Source organism: Cydia pomonella, chromosome 15, assembly GCF_033807575.1.
Source record: "Cydia pomonella isolate Wapato2018A chromosome 15, ilCydPomo1, whole genome shotgun sequence".
Lineage (NCBI taxonomy): Eukaryota > Metazoa > Arthropoda > Insecta > Lepidoptera > Tortricidae > Cydia > Cydia pomonella.
The window spans coordinates 19,094,536-19,115,780 of record NC_084717.1 but is presented as its reverse complement, the minus strand read 5'-3'; the positions used below and the strand labels follow the sequence as shown (position 1 = coordinate 19,115,780).

General features: G+C 37.2%; 1 protein-coding gene across 1 annotated transcript; it reads left to right on the top strand.

The window, feature by feature from the left end:
- Positions 1 to 309: 309 nt before the first annotated feature.
- LOC133525404 (delta-like protein 4) lies at positions 310 to 16,365 on the top strand. Its single transcript, XM_061861651.1, has 6 exons — positions 310 to 662; positions 5,625 to 5,763; positions 6,348 to 6,506; positions 13,044 to 13,235; positions 13,926 to 14,117; positions 14,501 to 16,365. Exons 1-6 carry the CDS (start codon positions 579 to 581, stop codon positions 14,752 to 14,754), a joined length of 1,020 nt encoding a protein of 339 aa, XP_061717635.1. The 5' UTR covers positions 310 to 578; the 3' UTR covers positions 14,755 to 16,365.
- Positions 16,366 to 21,245: the final 4,880 nt, after the last annotated feature.

The following is a 21,245-nucleotide window of genomic DNA, read 5'->3' as shown; positions in this document are numbered from 1 at the left end:
TATAGGGCAATCCTCGGTAATGGGCTGCGTTCGCCAGTATTGTGGCCCAGAAGACAGTGCGCGGCGAAAGTCCAAGTTCAACAACAACGAGCTCAACGAGGGTGCGGAGTGTTAGGGTCGGCAATGCGCATGTAACACATCTGGAGTTGCATACGTACATAGGCAACGGTGAATGCTTACCATCAGGTGGGCCGTATGCTTGTTTGCCACCGACGTTTGCGTACCGATGAAGCTGTCACTCGTGCTGTGTATGGTCCAGACCGTGCTGCTGGCTAAGTTTATGCCCAAATGGAAGAAACAGGTATTTTTACCACTGATATTTTGCTTTATAGAGGAAAAATACATTAAAATAACAATTATTAGAAAAAGTATTTTTTCATAATGAAAGAAACATGCAGTTATGATTAGATACCTTTAATGTTAAACAAAAAAAAATCTTGACTAAATAGGTCGGTAACTAAGAAAAGAAAAAAAAAAGTAAATTCAAAACGCTAGTGGTGTGGCCCCAAAAGACAGTGCGCGGCGAAAGTCCAAGTTCAACAACACGCGGTACCGCAACGCGCGGCGCAGCAGTCCCGATGAAGCTGTCACTCGTGCTGTGTGTGGTCGGGCTGGCCCCGACCGTGCTGCCGGCTAAATATATGCCCAAATGGAAAAAACAGGTATGTGCATTACCATTTCTTTATATAGAATTTTTTTTTTGTCTCCTGCAATAATTTACGGGGTGAATATATAGGTCACACTGAGCAACTTTTATTATGGGACCAGCCCAGAAAAAGCGAAAAAAAATTGTCTGTTTCATAAATTATGGCTGGTGTGATGTTGAGATATTGTATCATGAGAGTCATTAAAAAAAAAAGCAAACAAAAAAATATTGTTATATAAAAAAAAACGACTTTGAAGCCTAAGTAGATATTTAGGCTTCCATTTTATACGAAAGAATACTTAAATGTAAAAAAAAAATTACACACTACTAATTCAAGGTACCTATCCTCGTAAAGCCCAGGGTTCTACATATAGGACTTATTTTGATGTAATTTAAATCATATTCAATCGGAACAGAGTTGCATTTGTTTTGTTTCGTTCAATTTTCAAACAAAATAAAATCAACTCGTATTCCCTGCACGATACGTTCAAATTTCAGTGGCAAGTTTTGGATATTTCATTTGTATGGCTAGTACAGACTATAAAATAAAACTAACTTCAGTAACAAAAGCAGAAAAAAATACAAGTCATAAACTATCATCCTGTTTTTTTTTTTTACATACAAAATAAGTGCATCTTGTGTTATGAGCATGGATATTTGTTCCTGAGTCATGGGTGTTTTCTATGTATTTAAGTATTTATAGATATTTATATATTATATATATCGTTGTCTAAGTACCCTCAACACAAGCCTTATTGAGCTTACTGTGGGACTTAGTCAATTTGTGTAATATGACTAAGAAATTTACTTTGTCTTATAATATTTATTTATTATTATTATTATTTATCTTCATGTCAATTTGTTTCTTTCAACTTTTGTTCCTCATCATAGCAGTATTTACTCCACACGGTGTTCTCAATGACTTTGAAATATAATGTATGGGGTGTTTAGTTAGTCACCTGCAATAATTTACGATGTGTATAAATAGGTCATAATGAGCATCTCTTACTATAGGACCCCGAAATCGCGAAACTAATGGGCTGTTTCATACATTATGGCTGTCTGACCTTGAATCAATGGGAGAGTCAATTTTTTTTCGCGAATTCTGGGTTGGTCTTATGATAAAAGTTGCTCAGAATGACCTATATACATATACACCCCGTAAATTTTTACAGGTAAATAAATAAACATCATGTATAGGATAAGTGACAATATTTAAAAAAAAAATATCCAAAAAAAGTAATACTCATCTGGGTGAACCAACTTTTTCTTGTCACTCGTTGCTATGGTTACGGTTGCCTGTGTCAGTTTTGGGTGTAGATCTACAAACAATGACACAACAAGCCTCATTGATACGGAAGGTGGAGGTAAGGAAATAAATAAATCTCCATGTACCAAAAAGTGTCATCAAAAAACCTTAAATAGGTGGCGCTACAATACCTAGAATACTTGAACAAAAAAATCAAATCATAGACAGCGCACTTCACTCTGTCAATAGCGCCTAGATTCTTAGCTACTCTAGCGCTACTCTGGAGAGATTTGGAACTATTATTTAAAGCTGACAGCTGGACACTTTTGCAACAGTTCTACCATAAGAGATGTGACTCCTCTTAATTCCACACTCAATACTCATTGAGCTTACAGTATGGCTAGTCCCACACTTAGGAGTAAGGTCTTTTGATATATATTTATATATATAAACACAAAAACGCATTTCAAATTCGATCTTGCTGGTATACAGCGTATATTTTTGATACATGAGTAGTTAGGTTAGGCTTGGGTGAACACACTATTATAGGTTTTATAAAAAAAATAACGGGTTTTTTTTTTCCATATAAAATCATTCAGCAAGTAATGTATCGCTACTTTGTTTTAACTCAAAACGTCGCATTTAATGACGCGTCGTCACAACTGTCACAAGTGACCATGATGTGCAAAATACATTGCCGCTCGAAATATTTTGAAAAATTAATTATGCTCTGGGGCCCATTTCTCGAACGGTATAGGGACCGTGCGCGTTGGAGGGTCTGCCATCTTTTGGCCTGAATCGGAACAATAAACATGTAAATTTACACGTCATGTGTTTTCTTGTGCATAGTAGGTTCTGCCATCTCGTGGGCTACATTGGAACAATAAATATCACATTTATGCCTCGCGCCAAAAATCTGACGGCTCCTGTGCTGCCTCCTGCCTCCTACCTTTAGTTCATGCACGCTCCCTATTAGACTAATAATATTAGTCCACGAACTGTCAATTCGTATCGTATCGGTTACCATGGCAACACCCTAATAATACTAGACTTATACCGTGCGAGAAATGGGCCCCTAGTAGTTAAGACTAAATTAAAAAAAAATCTTTTAAAATTGTTTTATAGCACTAAAACTTACGTTTGTCAATATCTAGGGAGAAAAATGGGGAACACGTGTGTATGGAAAAGCGGTCATCCATTACACTCAAGATTAGCTATGCTTCTTAAAAAAAACAATTAACATCTCCTGCCCTGTAGTGTGTACAGACAACTATTTCGTCAGGTGACAAGCAGAACTCACTAATTACCACCACGAATTCATAGCCATAATGAATATTACTACTAAAATAAGGTTGACTTTTGTTTAATGATTTTTTCGTAATTAATGAGTTTTGCTTGTCACCTGACGATTTAATATTATTGACATATGTATACAGTGTGTATTTTTGATACGACCACATAATCAAAGGGCAGTTAGTTTAGGCTGTAATTAACACACTTTCATAGGTTTTATAAAAAATGGATGACTTTTATTTTTCGTACAAAATAATTCATCAAGCAATGTATCACTACTTTGTTTTAACTCAAAACGTCTCATTAATGACGCGACGTCACAACCGTCACAAGTGATCATGATATACGAAATACATTGCCGCTCAAAAAAAAATTCAAAAATTAACTATGCTCTGGTAGTGAAAACTAAAGTAAACCAATCTTTCAGAATTGGTTTATGGCACTAAAACCTACGTCTTGTTTAAGATTGAGGTTATATCAAAAATACACACTAGTCATAGCAGGGGCCCGTTTCTCGAACGTTATTAGTATAATATTTTTAGTGTGTTACCATGGTAACCGATATGACTTTCTGACAGTTCGTGGACTAATATTATTAGTCTAATACCGTTCGAGAAATGGGCTCCAGGTCAAGAGCACCCTAAATCGGCAAGCGTGTATGAGGAATGTTATGAAAGTGAAAGAGCGAAAGAGGTATGACGGTATGAGGTATGGAGGTATGGCGATAAGACCGCCTGTTGTTACCTGGTTCTATTTTCCTTTAAAATTCATTTGTAGTTTTACATGTATGTAAAATGTATAATTGTTGGTGCAATAAAGAATATTTACTTACTTACTTACTTACTTATGTCGGGATCCTACCCCTCCGGGAAATAGGCGTGATAATACAAGGTGCCCGTGAGCATTGCTAGAGATTTTAACGGTGCATTCCTGATGGCAACAGAAGCAAAAAATGTTATATGACTTATTGTGAAATTCGTGAAAAAAATTTTTTTTGTTTTTTTTCCCTTTTTTTTTAACACGCCTGAACATAAAACGTAATTTTTATTGATAAACACATAACCTAAAATGAACTAAAGTTTTTTTTCATTTGGGGGTAGCCTCTCGAATACATTTTATTAATTATTCGATGTCAATCAATAGGTATGTCCAGATTAGACCTCAAAGTGGCAATACCGCAGTCAAAAATGTGTTTTGTACCGACTTATGGCGAAATAATTATTTCGAAAAACATTTAATTATCTCTGATTTTAGTTTCTAAATATTACCAGGAATGCTTAGTTAAAATGTCTCCCAATGCTCACGGGCACCTTGTATGTGTGTATATATATATCTATGTATAGTCTTATGTAATGAGTAATGCTATCTCCTGTAATCCTCCGCGAAGGAGCGATGCATCTCGTGAGTCAGGCTTTCTAATATGAACGCGAGAAAGCAGAAGAAAGCGGGTCGCGAGGAAAACCCGAGTGAAAACACTACTCATTCAAAACACACGTTCCTTGTTTCGTGGTTTATTTACTTAAAGTAAATACTTAAGTTACGCAAGCGGCAATAATATCTTAACGCCCTATTGAAGGTCCCGGTTGGTTTTGAAGTACATATATATTATTTTATTAGCGGCTGACAGGTGCAGAGATAAGCTATAATTTGCGCGTAGATTATAATATTTTTCTAGTTGCGATTTTTCCATACAAACGCTCTCGACTGTTTCCTCCCTGGATTTTTAACCTAGAGCAATGTTTTTTTCAAATAACATCAATGTCATTAATATCTGTGCCGCTATGTTTAATTATGGATTATTTAATTAAGAAAAAAATTACAGCGCCTCGAAAATCGCAAACACGGTTCTATTGAATTGGCTGCAAAAAAAGGCAACAAATATCCAAAAAATCAAAACATAGCGGTATAGATTATTTCCTCCCCTTGCAGTTTCTAAAATTTCATAATAATTTGTTGCGTTTTGGAGGAGGAAACAGTCGAGAGCGAAACCTCGATTTTTGAGTTTTATGCGTGGGATTTTTAGTCCGAGCTGCAGTTGTCCTTATCGCACGCACGCACTCCCGCCCACCGCAGCGCGACAGAAACATAGCTTCACAAATTAGAGATTTGAAAAGTTGCTCTTAAGGCCCCACCCTCCTCCACCTCCTCACCTCCTCACCCTCAATCCTTAACACCTCAATGACTTATCAGAGGTCATCAGCGAGTGTTTTAAAATTAATATTAGGTACAATCAAATGCAAAAAAATGGTTTGAAAATAACTAGGTGACTATGTATATTATTATCATAAAAATATATATTAATTTATAATCATTCCAGGAGCTGTAACATATTTATTCCGTATTGTTGGTGCGTTTCATTCACGAGTTTCCAAAAACTCCTCAATACCATAAGGATCCTTCTGTAGTTGTATTTTGACCTGTATTGACATTTGACAGGCATGCGAGCTGCCGGCCGTGCAAAGCGAGCACAGTCACTACGTATGTGACGAGAAAGGCGAGCCAAAATGTCTACCCGGTTGGCAGGGGGATCTGTGCGATGTGCCGATTTGCAAAAAAGGATGTGATCCTCTGCAAGGTAAGAGAGGCCACAGACGAAGACGAGGCGCAGTATCTATGTCCTATTTGCAAGAAAGGGTATATAGTATTTTTATATAAGTAATTTAAATATAAGACCAATTATAGTATTTTTCAAACTGGATGGGTTCGATGACAGGTGTAATCTTCATATAATTTATAACCAAAAAACGCCAAATCTTGCAAACATGTATTGAAATTACACCTTACACCTACCCATCGAGTTTAAAAACAACAATTAATATGAGTGTGAACACAAATGCTCGAAACAAAAACACATTATAGACACCGTGGGCCAAAATAATGATAGTGAATTATAAAAAAAAAAAAAAATTTTATTTCAGAACTACTAGAATTCCATAAAAAATTGTTAGTACCATCGTTATAGCTAGGGGTTAGTAAGTACATTAAAATCAAATCATATCCAAACATAATAAGAATAATAAATAATTAATAATATTGACATAATAACAATGAAATCATGATTCATATTATGAAGATTCTAATGCGATTGGAGTTAAACATCTAAATCATACATTAATGTTCTACAATAACTAGACAAATTAACATAACATTTTATATCAGGTTACTGCAAGCGGCCAGGCGAGTGCCGATGCAAGCTCGGCTTCTACGGCGAGCGATGTAACAAATGTATCCCACTGCCGGGCTGTCAACACGGCTCGTGCAACGTGTCCTTCGAGTGCGTGTGCAAGGAGGGTTGGGACGGCCTCTTCTGTTCTGAGCGTGAGTTTCTTCTTTTATCTACGAGTATATACAGGGTGGCCAAATAAGAAGTATACATTTTGTTTTTAAATTTTAACTGCATTAAGTTAAAAAATTATTAGCTATTGTTTTAAAAATATATTCTTCAGGGTTGGCAAATTCATGCGAAACATAATGTCTGACATATGTCCACCTCTAACAGCAGGCAAATGTAAGCCCTTATCATCCCAATGTTCAGCATCTATTCGCACATTTTTGGCATTATCTTAGTACATTTGTGTCGAATAGTCGGTTTTAACTGTTTAAATTTCATCAGCTCGTTAGCATAGACACGTAATTTTAGATAGCCCTACAGAAATAAGTCAAGAGCTACAAAATTTGGAGAATTTGGGTGCCAATCACTGTCACTTTTTTTCAAAATTAATCGAGCAAACAACGTGTTTTAAACAACAGAAACATTTGAGATAAAATTGCTTGCTGCTAGTGGTATACATTTGGCAGAAATTATATTCCGTATACAATTGCCAACCCTGAATAATATATTTATGAAAAAATATTTAATCAAATTTCCACTTAATGTAATTAAAATTTAAAAACAAAGTGTATCATTCTTATTTGTCCACCCTGTAGTAAACTTATCAAGTAAGTTTTGCAAGACGAGCGCTGTCCTCTCGGCCAGCATGGCTCTTGCAAGGGCTCTTACTCTGAGCGTGTTTCACCCTTCAGACAAACGAAAATGCAAGTAGAATAAACTCGGCTGTCACGGAGCTTTGCAACAAATGCATTCCACTAATACTGGGGTATCAACACGGTTCTTGCAACGTATCCTTTGAATGCGCGTGCGTATTTACAAACTTGCAAAAAAAATAGTCAATTTGTTTTATTCGTAGGTTTACACAGCTAAAAACAATCGAATCTACTACTATTTGATGATTGAATGCCAAGACGTTGTGTCACAATTTGACGTTTAAAAACAAAAGAAGGTTGCTTTACAGGCTTAGGTGTGTAAGGCTGTATGAAATTCCTTTACATATCATCTTCATTCATCGCACCGGACCCGTAGTATTTCCGGACCTAATTTGAAGTCATGTCAACATTTTCATTGCAAGTTAGAAAAAACTTTATTGTTTTAAAAAACATTAAAATATCGAAATCTCGTTGCGTGTAAAGTGCACACAAATACAATGAATCTTTGATTTAATCTCGGAACTAAAAAGAAATACTATAAACAAAAGTTTCAAACATTTGTTATCGGCCAAGCCACTATCATACTCGACATTCAAAACCAACCTTACTACACCAAAATAAGGTTTACTTTAGTAACTAAGCCTAGCGCATCGACCTACATACTATCAAGCCGTTCACGAGATCTCTAAACGGTTAAAAGTAATATAATAAAAGGATGTTGATCGATGTCACCGTTATATCTATGTTAATGCGTGTCTTTTCTATTCAAACAGGTTTTACGCTGTTTGCAAGCTAAGTTTTGTTAGTAAATTTTGTATGGAGTCTTTAACTGTTTTTTAACAGAGAGAGCAAAGTTCTTACATTCAACTTGGATCACACGTCTGGTTCTGCGCACGTCCCGGCATTTCGATGTTTTAACTGAGCTATCAGAGGATAGTTTGTTACGAAATTCTTTGGTAAATTTGTTCTAATTTGAATGATATCGTGTAAACGTAGGTATTGACACATTATAACATCGGCTTAATATTTTCGACGCTAGGACTCAAATGGACTCGGGGACGTGACCACAAAAGTAAAGAACGCGTTGTACGAAAGCGAAAGTTGTAACTGTACCCTCTTTGAATTAAACATACCTTACCGCTTTTCTACTGTCAATTTCTATGGCTTAAGATCAAAGAATATAATACTCACTAGGAGAAGAACGCTAACTCCATACAAAAAAATGCCCCTTTCAAAAGTTCGTTTATACTAGTGGCGCTCTCTTTGTATCTCAGTACTAAAATTGACAACCGGTTTAGCCTGGCGGGTTTTGGTAGGTAGTGATCCAGTTCTAGCTAGTGGTTCTGGGTTCGAATCCCGGCGACGGAATTTCTTTTTGTATTTTTTCATTTTTTGTTTTTGTTGGGGTGAGGTTTTTAAATTAGTATTTATCAAATAAAAAAATGTTATGCATCTTTTGTCCTAAGAGATAATGATATCTATATTTTAAAGTTTATTCAATATAAAAGGTAACAATACAGTTTATTATCAAGTTATAAATATTTTTATTCCCATATATTAGGATCAAAAGAGCTTAATTCGTTCGAAAAACATACAATAGGCAGGAAAAAAGTCATTTTTTATACAAATTTATGTATCGGACGGGGCTTGTTGAACTAACTGTGACACTTCCATATAATATCTACATACCTATATGAATTTTATTCAATGAGACCACAGGTCGGTAATTTCGGTTCATTATTGATGTGGGTACCAAATAGTTAACCTATCCTGTGCGTGTGATTATCTTTTGATTTTTTTAAGGAGTTATTTTTGTTTAGGTCGTCTATTTTTAGCGCATGTTTTAATTCCCAGATCACCTTCATAACAATAAATAGAAGTCATTAAAATTTTCATGATAAAAACAATTTTATATATATACATATACTATTTATTGCATTTAATATAGATTTTTATATATCTAAAACATGATCTTTGGCACATCTGATTTTACTCCACAATTGCAATTAGACCGGCGCCCCACTGCTACGCACGCTACATCCACGGCCCACGTTTTAATACAAACCGTGGGCAAGCCCACGAAATTTTGTATAGGAACGTGGGTCGTGTACATAGCGTGCGCTGCAGTGGGGCGCCGGCCTTAGTGTAACTTGTAATCATATCACATATATCAGCCCAAAAAACTAAAAATTACATGAATATATGACAGACAAAGTTGTTATTACATCTATCCGATTGTCGGACACTTTCTGCTCCACAGCTTAGTGCAGCGGTCTTGTTGATGGTCACCGGGAAACTACAACTAGTCACAATTATGTGGCGGATCCGTGCCTTTTGATTTTGAGCCTTTCCAAGGAAATGATATGACGCCCAAGGATTTTTTGCTCACGTTCACCCTCTAAAACAAAACAGTCACATTTTAAACAATACTATAACCTATGTCCCTAATTACTAACCTTGCTAATAGCTACCAGAGTTCTAAATTGCCAGCTAAAACAATGTTAGAATTTACATTTATGATGAATTTAGATTGTAATTTTGGACGCGATAGGGCGGCTGTGCGACTTAAGAGGGTGGTAAGATTAAATTTATATATTTGAATTTGGCAATAGTACACTTATTTTATTTATAGATTAAAATATTTCTTACCTTGAAATAATTGTTGTTTCTTAGTTTAGTACAATGGATTAAACTTTAACCGAGTCTGAGCGGAGATACTGTGCGGTGGATTTTTAATTTTAAAAATTAATCAATAAATCTATTTCAACAACATACATCGTTATTTAATCATTTTATATGAAAACTGATAGTTTTGAACAAAGAGCATATAATCACTACGTTTTAAGAGACGGGACTTCCATACTAGCGAGTGGAATCCCTTTGTTTCGCAAATCATTACCAAAATGTACGACAAAGAACTGTCAAAGAACCATAGTACCAACATAAGCAATTTAAATAGTGTAGTACACTACATGCTTGCGTTTCTTATCGATATCGATAAAATGGGGAGGGTTGAAATATAGACTCTTGTCTACAAATTTTGTACTCGAAATCAAGTTAGGATCGAGTCCACATTTAAGTTGTATGTTATATAGTGGATAGTTCTATGAGTGGACTAATACATGGTCGAGCTTAATGTGGACTCGATTTTTTTTTTAGAACACCTTGTTGTTTTTCACCACTAGGAAGGATCAAAGTAGCACTTTTTTTCCCTACTAGGAGGGATCACTTTTTTTCCTCTTTTTGCATACTTCTTAGGTTAAATAATTTAATTTAATTACCATTAATTAAATTTATTTATTTATTTGTACCATAATAATTTCCTCATAGGTGATGTGAAAAGCAGTATGTAAATTTATCACGTGGTAGCAAAAATATTTCCACCTTAGGGTGGTATTCCACCTATCCAATTTCTTGGTCCAATGTCATTGCGTCTCACTCTGTCATTAATCAAAATGTGAGACGCAATACACATTGGACAAAGAAATTGCATAGGTGGAATACCACCCATAGGCGTTAACACTTGAATCCCTCACTACGCTAGGATTCTATTTTAGAATACCTCGTTACACTCAGAATGTAATTATAAAATCCTTCACTATTTTTTTTCTTAATTTTTCTTTTATTAAAAGCACTATTTTCAAAATGATCTGGAGATTTCAATAAATGTAACTTTTCGATGGGAAGATGTATCAGGTCTTCGTTCCCAACAAAAACCCACTGCCTGCATCTGAAAACATACAGCCTTGGTTATGTACAGTTTATATTCCAAGTGTTTGCTAATGAGATGATCAACTGATTATTTAGCGCTAATATGCATCTATAAATCATGTTTTTTTGGCATCCAATTATCAACAACCCTTTATCAATGCTCTAACTTTTTATGTATTTATATGTCTGTTAATCATGAGAACCGGTCCGGCCTACTGGGCAGTAACCCTGCCGATGGTCCCAGGTTCAAATCCTGGTACGGGCATTTATTTATGTGATGACCATGCATATTTGTTCCTGAGTCATGTGTGTTTTCTATGTATTTATATGTATATATCGTTGTCTAAGTACCCACAACACATGTCTTATTGAGCTTCCTATGGGATTAAGTAAATTTGTGTAATAATGTCGTATAATATTTTTTATTGATCACAAAAAGAGATATTAATTTACTTACATTTCAGATTAATATATTAAATAATTACTAGATTAAAAAAAATATGTTAAATAATGACCATTAATGCATAGACGATAGATAATTTTCCACTGAAAATCTTCGACGAATTAATTTTGTGTCATATTGCATGCAAGTTCTCAGGAAATTTCACATATTTTATTTAATTACTTACACTGATATACAAATAAACATACAATTATCGATAGTTTTAGTACATCCCTAGTTCACAACTAAAAATAATATAAAATATCAAATTTTCGATGTGTTTAAAGCCTGCTGCACCAAAATAAGGTCAAAAGTATCTTAAGCAATACGTACCGGTCTTTATCCAAGGGAAATTTCGCCATAAAATCCCTTTTTTCGTGATTTTCTCGAGTGGCTCGCTTGCCACATATTTCACACTTAGTAAGCCGTTTTCTCGTTGGCATTGTAACAAACTCGTTCTTTACTCTGATCAAGGTTCACTATTTTCGATATTTTCACTAAATAATAAAGAAATTGCACGAAATACCCGAACAAAACATTGAAGCCTTCATAACAAACAAAACAATTAGGCTGACAGTTGACTTGATGTAAACTTGACAGAATAAATAGCACTGACGTTTTATTTTTCTTCGTTGGCAAAGATTTGCGAAACAAGTTCCATACAAAACTTATTTTGTTCCTAGTTGCGTCAGCCTGGTTTTGAAAATGAAAATAGTTTTGCGTTAATGACTTTGACAGCATTGACATTGCAGACTTTTGTCTATGTTCTAACCGGCCAGACCCAAGTGCAAGGCTTTATGGAGGGTATATGTGCCTCTGACCTCCATAGATTTTATGAACATAGACAAAGACAAACTGAAATAGGTAATAATTTATATAAAATAATAATAATTTACATATGGTAGTGTGACATAAATCAAAATATTTGATAAAAATGATTTTATTTGTTCCCAAAGTTGAATAGACAAAGTCAGATAGGAGCAATGTTGCTGTAGCAAAATATTTTTATATTAATAACTGGTATCTATTTCCAGAGCGTCAGACCACACATACGCAATTATAAAGCGTCATATCTTTCTAAGGAAGTCGACAGGCCTTGCTTAAGATCTTGAAACGAATAACTGAGTTACATTTTAAATATTTTAGAAAACTTTGAAAACTTAAGATATTTTCGGTCTGTATTTTAGTTCCCAAATTTCAGTTCACGCAAACCCAAACTATTGTTACTCGTATTTTGAAAATTATTTCTAACTTGTCGAGTTAATCCAGTTGTTATAAAATCAGAGGCATATATGTGGTATGTACCTACGATTTCTATTCACAGTAATATACGCTCTTTTAGACCTCTGCTTGCAAATTGATCGAATTTAAACTTTAATGTCGCACAGGCTTAAAATACACTTTAACCTTTTCGACGCCGTGTCAAACACAAAAGCTGTCGCTCTGACGAGTCGAACGCCACGTCAACGAAGTGAAATTTAGGTAATATGCACATGCACGTATTGTATTGTACGTAGGTCTATGTTGCTCTGTGACGGATTAATCCGTCTTCGGCGTTGGACCTACGGTATGGATATATTCGTCCTTGCACACATATTTTAGCAATATTAATGGGTCTAATGCGATATAATTTCATTATTATTACCTTATCTGACATTACAACAGCTGTGGTCACGGATGAGTCATACTAAATACGTATAAATCCATTATGCTTCCAGCGATCTGCCGCTCGGACTGCCACGCGACGCGCGGCTTCTGCGAGTCGCCGGGCGAGTGCCGCTGCCGGCTGGGCTGGTCCGGCCCGACCTGCCGCGCCTGCCAGCCGCTGCCCGGCTGCCAGCACGGCTACTGTGACAAGCCGCTCGAGTGCAAGTGCCTGCCTGGCTACACGGGCCTGCTGTGTCAGACGCGTGAGTATCCGCACTTGTCCCGCCTTCTAGCAGAATTAGCACGGGAAAAGCCAGCGCGCCGCGAAATTCGGGCTTCGCCCGACATCTTACTGCTAATGGATCGCGCACAATATCTCCAAGTCTCGGAAATGTTTTTTGAGCGTATGTATGTATGTCCATTTCTTTGGCACGCACTACAGCCCAAACTGCTGGACGGTTTTCGATATATACCTAAGGTGCGACAATTCGCACAATTTCAACGACACCTTAAGTCGACCACAATTGGTAGTGACAGGCTATATAAATTTAGAAAATGGTGCCCGCTTATGAAAAAAGGGGGGGGGGGGGGGACTTACCATCGCAAGATGGGTATCAAATGAAAGCTAGTGAAAAGGACATTTCAAAAAAATGTATAGCAGTCTTTTTTGTTTTTATACTTAATTTACTTGTTTACTACGAGGCAGGGCGTCACTGAAGCGCACGAGTTATGCTCGCATTTTCTAGTATGAGGGCGACACGCCGTTCGAAACTGAAGCGTTTTAAGACCGCCCAGAACGTTGGGTATTCCCACGGTCCCGAAGAAAGAGAAACTACCATAATTTTCGGCATTACTGTTAAATAATGGGTTGCAAACCAATGTCTCTTTTCTTGAGTAATAAACAAATTAAAACAAAACAATAGCCTAACTCCACTTTTTTCTTTTCCATCCAGCGATCTGCTCAGCGGGCTGCCACAGCGAGCGCGGCTACTGCCGCCGCCCGGGCGAGTGCCGCTGCAAAGTCGGCTGGACTGGACCCACCTGCTCCCAATGTCACCCGTACCCTGGCTGCGTTCATGGCACCTGCAGCAGACCTTGGGAGTGCGCCTGCGAGCCGGGCTGGGGCGGCATGCTTTGCGATGAAGGTGGGTCATCTGTACATAGGTATAGCGAAATGGTTATAGACCTCCCCAAGCTATGGACGACCAAAGCTTCGAAAGCAGCTTGACTCTTGATGATAGTCACTAACGCGATTATCACCCTGATGCAGATCTGGATGCTGCTTCAGTGCCTATCTATAGCGATTATCTTGCACATTTTTACTATGTCAAGGGCTACACATTAAATATTTTACTGGTCTACGACTTAACATGAAAGCCGTGTTTAAGTTGCGTGAATTGAAGAATAATAAAATGACAGTATTAAAACGCTAGGTCAAAACATGATAAGGTTGGTTTTTGTTCCATTAAATGGTTGCCTACTTAATTTTAATCCTTTCTGAAATAAAAATATGTTTAATTATTTACAGAGTTGAACTACTGCGAGAAGAACCCAGACACCTGTAAGAACGGCGGCAAATGCCAGTCCCTAGAATCCGGCGACGGTTACTTCCGCTGCTCCTGCCCCGCCGGCATCAGCGGCAGGAACTGCGAGAATCTGCCCGACAGCATGACCACCCCCACTGCCGATTCTACAAACTCCACAGAGGTCCCGGAAACTTCCAGTGCGGAGACTACCACGGAGCTCTCGAAGGAACCCAGTGAGGAAAATGAGACTAAGTAGTCATCTTCATATTATTAAAATGAGACTTATTAGTCATCATCATATTATTAAAATGAGACTAAGTAGTCATCATGATATTATTAAAATGAGACTTATTAGTCATCATCATATTATTAAAATGAGACTAAGTAGTCATCATGATATTATTAAAATGAGACTTATTAGTCATCATCATATTATTAAAATGAGACTAAGTGGTCATCATCATATTATTAAAATGAGACTACGTAGTCATCATCATATTATTAAAATGAGACTAAGTAGTCATCATCATATTATAAAAATGAGACTAAGTAGTCATCATCATATTATTAAAGATCAGAGATCATACACTTTTCATCATCTTTGAAAACTAAGTGCGGTGTTGTACCTTGTAACAATGCAATGAAATCTCTAGAATCAGACCAAGCTAACTGTAGGTACAGTCAGCAAAACTATTGGCTCAGCACCCCCTGGATACATTTTCCTGATTGTACATGACATTTGCAATGACAAAGTGCGTAACTGTCATAATACCTAAATGTATTTTTTAGAAAATATGACTTTTATTAAAGACACGACATTTTCGCACTTTGTTCTGTAATCATCGGTGCAGAGTTAGATTAGATGGACTTTAGCGCCTATCTAATAGAGCTGCAATGTTCTGCCACCAGAGACAGCACTAGCACAAACCGTAAACCGTAGAGTAACATGTAGTGATATAATAGAGAGTTGCTGAGTTGCCTAAGTAAGGTACGAGATTGAAAAACTTGATTATATCACTATTGTATACAATAATTTTTCTAAGAGTCCTCTAAAATAATATATTTTTTACTATAAAACCTAAATAATTAATGAAAATTGGTAAGTAGACAAAAATGTAGTACAAAAGATTCCGCATGACCCCGAGCCCCGTGCCGTTTAGTGTTTTCTATGGGAACGCGGCGGCACGTAATTGGTAATTTTTTTTACAGTTCACTACAGCGTATCGAAATGAATCTTATAGCTTAGTTGGGAGCCCATATAATTATGAATAGTACGCATTTATAGTTTGATACACGAAATACGAAATCTTAATTCAACCATTACAGTCAACAAAAACAGCTTTTGGACAAGTTTTCACAGATTATTTGTTACGAATAATATAATTACATTACGTTGATACAATAAGGCGGATTGTTTACAGTTTGTGCTAGTGGCGCCTCTACGCAGAATTTTGCTTATAATGTCATTACGACTGGGTACGAAGTGGCGGAGAAATCAAATTCTTTAACTTTCATAATCATAATGATTCATTTATCGAAAATTGAAAAAGAGACGTCACTAATTCGCAATGTTGGGAGGCAGAGGTCGGTTAAACCGTTTACCCAGTGTCAAATTGTACTGGTAACCATGGCAACTCCAGGTTTAACCGGTTACCATCGGGTTAGTAAAATGGTGCAAGTGAGTCTTGGAGGGGTAAAATCGAATTATAGCTAAAGTAAAATATTTTTGACGAACAACAATGTTTAGTATATTAAAATCAAGTAGGTAAAGTATACACCTTACCTACACACTTGGATATTCTCAAAAGAACTGACGACTGAATTTCATACTTATTTACTTACCTTGAATAAAAGGTGACATTATGATTTATTTACATTGTAGGTAAGAATTTATTTACTGTGAAAACATGACTGTGTGTTAGGTGTAAGTAAATTAGTAACTGTAGTATTTAAGCTATTTATTTCTAGGAGTTAAGATAAAATAATAAAGAAACGTGAAATATTTGATTTTTTTATTACAAATACCCTGCTTTTATACACCAAGCGTCATACGAACCCACTGCCAAAAAGTCGCTCCCGCTTTAAAACGATACTTATTTATTCAGAATTTATTGATAATAACAATATACATAATGGATATATACAGATGATTACTATAACTAGCTTATATCTAAAATAGGCCCTTGAGGCATTGTACCAAGGATTGAGATGAAATATAACATTCATGTATTTTCTTAGGTGGGCCTTTGACCTGCTTCCCCGTTTCCCATGAAGCTGAAAATTTGCATAGGTAGGTACCTATATACTCGTAAGTTGGGTGACAATAATTTATTAATTATATTATGGTACGTACATACGTACTCGTACGGTACGTATTATTTGAATTCAGAACTATCGCCCTGCTGAAGGAATAAAGATCTGCAGGCGATTGGATTCTGAAAGAGGCAAGCATCTGAGTTAGTCGATATTGTTGTTATTAGTTTTGAAGAAAACAAGATCATTATTATCAGGATTATATTATCAGGAATCTACCTCGAGTGTTTACATTCCCCACCTCAGATAAACCGTATCTCTTTTACATGGTGGAGGTGCGGGGTAGCACATGACCGTCACCCCACCCGTTCCCCACCTCAGATAGACCGTATCTCTTTTACAGTACCATCAGCTGATCTTATGATGGGGCCAGGAGGTGGCCATAGGAACTCTGTGATAAAGCAACGCAACCGAATTGTGTTTGGGGATGTACAATTGTCTCGATGAGTATTAGTTGCCTGTGAAAAAAATACAGTCAGCGATTAAAACTTGTACCGAAAATTAAATTATACAGTATAGGTAATAAACGGGCTGTAAACTTTTAGAATTAGGCCGCCAAACACTGGGACATTTACCTTACTTGATGTACGGAAAAGACGTTTTAGTGAATAAGAACAGTTTCAAAGTTTTATCTGATCAGTCTATGGCTATGTGCGAAGTTGGTGGTGGAGAATAATAAAAAAAAAAAATATATATTTATTTAAAAAAATTGGCATTTCAAGTACAATGATCCCCACACTAACCTCAGCCTGTAGCGAGAAAATGCAAGCGGCGTTAACGCACAATGTGGTGGAAATATGAACTATTGTCGGACGACATCATCATACTATTTGGCTGCTGCAAATAAGCTATATACCTACTAGGGGGCGCCACAGTCATGGCCTGACACAGCCGGGTTGCAAAATGCATCGCAGCCATAGTGTGTGTTTTAGTTTTTAAGATATATTTTATGATGTGTATGATGTGTGTGTGTGTGAAGGCATTTATCTATGGGCCCATAGTTGCCTGAAAATAAAGATTTTCATTCATTTTCATTAATTCATTCATTCATGGATGGAGCGAATACAGGATCATTTAATTCCAAAATTCATCAACATCATCCTGGCCTGGAGTTTGTACAGGCTAGTGAGAGTGACGATCATCAGCTCTCAGGTGGCTGACGTATTGTAGCCTATTTTTGCAGTAAATGGACGGCCACACTCACCGCAGGTGAGCACCCGTCCGACAAAATTGTAGTTTAGGACCGCAGGTACGTGGTCGGGACTTTAAGTCGTCACGCTTCGCGGCGAGGCCCACTCGCCTCTTCGAAGGCTTGCACTTTTGTACTTACTGTACGCCTCGACTTCGGCCGATCTTGCAAATGAAATGAAATTCCAAAATTGTCTGCTCTAAAACCATTCGCTATAAATATTAATGCGCTAATAATAATTTTAATGAAGCTATAATCAAAATATTTGGACCGCCATCATTGCGTAAGTGCAGTTTGCACATTACGACGATTCCTGCGCCGTTCGGAACGTTCATAATTTTTCCTAACCTGTATTAGGCTTACACAGAAGGCAATAAAGCCCTTTTTAGGTCGTTGGCATTTTGCAATATTGAACGGTTTTTACGAGTTAGACAATGCGAGTGCTAAATGTTGGGCATTGCTCAAAGATCGCTGATAAGTAGGGTGACAACGCGTTGACAATTTCAGCAACACTAATATATCCCACCTTACAGGTGGGTGTAGCGTAAAATTAGCTTCAGATTTCCTTAACTTTGCTATGTTTACCTACAAGAAAGACGCGAACGAGTTAATCATACCATAAAATGAGTATGATCCACACGAAGCATAAGACATTATTCCCGAAAATTAAGAACTTGATGAGTCTAATTTCTGCTTGTGATATATCTGCAATGTAAAGGTACGTTGTGTGTTATTTTGTTTCATTTTTGTGTTGCAACATTTTTTAAATATACAATTACAGAAAAGATAGATAAGGATATAGAAACACCCTATCTATATATATATGACAGGGCCCAGTAAAAGCGTTTTATGGGCAGGCCCGGATTTAAAGACCTAGGGCCTCGAAGCACTTGGTATGACACTTACAATTTAGGGGGGGGGGGGGGGGCTTCTCCATATTAATACCATTGCTAGGTTTCCTGAGCCCCTAGACCCGGGACTTGTGGGCCTAGGCGGAAATCCGGCCCTATTTATGGGTCGTACCAATCTTACCACCCAGATTTACCTGCGTACTTTTCGCTAAGATTCGATGGCGCCTTGTGTTATAATGTGTGGTGTTCAAAGAACTAACTAATAACATTGGTTGTGATCCAGCGAAGTGGAGAAGAGATGATCTGGGTTGATTCCCGCACATGTCTACGACACGATCTACGACCCAGTGAAAAGGGACTTAAATAATCTCCAATCACTTCAGCTCAAAGATGCAGTCGTATTAAACTTATGCTGCAACACAGATACCCGTTGCAGTCACATACGATGTTGTGAGAAGTCCACGATTTGATGAGGAAATTCAAAAACAGGTTGGAGTTGCCATCATTGCAATGCTTACCTTCACCTCTCTGTCAGACACTATCTAGAGCAACATCTACTAGAGTACTTAAATACTAATAAAGTATGTATGTACATAATATACTATGAGTACATTTGCTTAAAACCCACCGATTAGCTATTGCCGGGTGTGCGGCTGCGAGGTGCCGTAATTTCTTTGAATTAAGGAAGCTAGTCAAATCAAGTTTCATAAAAGGCGCAACAGTATTTTCAATTCACGAAGGCATGCTCAACTAGAAAAAAAAGGTTTTTGTTTACATTGTAAGTAAATCTGTTTTGTTTTCTTTGTGGTGCAACATAAATAAAGAATATATAAGTACTTAGTTAAGCAAGTACGGTATACAATCATCAATTTTTTTTTTTTATACTACGTAGGTGGCAAGCAAGCATACGGCCCGCCTGATGGTAAGCAGCCTTCGTAGCCTATGTACGCCTGCAACTCCAGAGGAGACTATAGGCAAAACAAAATATTTTTAAAATTTAACTCTAACTGGCATCGAATAGGATCTTCTGGCCATTCGTTTGATGGAAAACACCACGTGATCACCGTTCGCCGTCATAGAAAATGACGTGTCGGACGATTCGGCCCTGGGGGCCTACCGCGAAAATCGAAATTCGCAAATTGCGGGGATCTTTCTCTTTTACTCTCAGTAAGACGTAATTAGAGTGACAGAGAAAAATGCCCGCAATTGACGAACTTCGATTTTCGCGGTTATAGCGCGGGCTCGGCCCGGTCTATCGTGAGTCATCCATAAAATGGACAGGTAGCTTAATCTGATGAATGATTATGCAAAACATCTTCACTAAAGGCGCGTTATCCAACGAGTTTTTCCCAGAAATCCCTGACATGCTGGTCACCCCGTCGGCAAAAATGGCCAGTCGGAATCTCACGTACATTATTGATTGATTTGTCGCTAAATATGTTGCGCGGGCAATGATTGGGATACCTGCGTCTGCGGTGTGCGTGTGTCCATGGTACCACGGTTTAACTAAAGACGCACTTACGGTCCGATTCGAAGAATGATTAAGACACGTTTATGATCTTGGAAAGATCGATAAATAAACGATATGTCAAAATTGACCTTTATTTCGATTCCGCTGTAATCCTAATAAAATCTATCTACGATATTTCTAACATCAAATTGGTTGCCCGAATCGAGCTGCTTCTGTCAATTATACGACATACAAACGATATCTAAATGAGAACGTATCTAAACCAGAACTTATCGTTATCGTATTTCATTCTTCGAATAGGTTAGCTCACGTACGCAACGTATGCAATGCATTTTGAAATCTATACCCCTAGTGTAAATTTAGTCGATAGCGAAACGTGACGTACGCGTTTGCGTTAAGTCTCATTTTGTATGGGTTTTTGAACAGCGCGCCAAGCGGGACGTTTTGGAAAGTCAAAAATCTCATACAAAATGACACTTAACGCAAACGCGTACGTCACGTTTCGCTGTCGAAAATATTTACACTAGGGGTACTGAACCCTGAAATTTGTATGCTTAGAAACATGCGGGGAACAGAGACTGATCGGGACATCTTGTGTATGTACCGCAATAACCAATAACCCTTTAGTTCGTTTTCATAATTACGATTTCGTAATTGGCTATGTAAGTGGAATTAACTTCACGTTTTCGTTCGGCAAGTATTGAGCATACGTGTGGAAAAATATAAAGATTCTAGTTATTCCCAAAATATATAATTAGGTAAACAAGTACTTAGGTATAAATATAAAAAAAAATTAGACAATAACATAGTGTTACCTATTCTGCGCAGTGCACGTGTCCATGACGTGCTCTGTTCAGTGATTTATGGAAATAGGATTGACACTTAGCTAACTATACTTATGTTATGATAGAAGTAACCTTTCG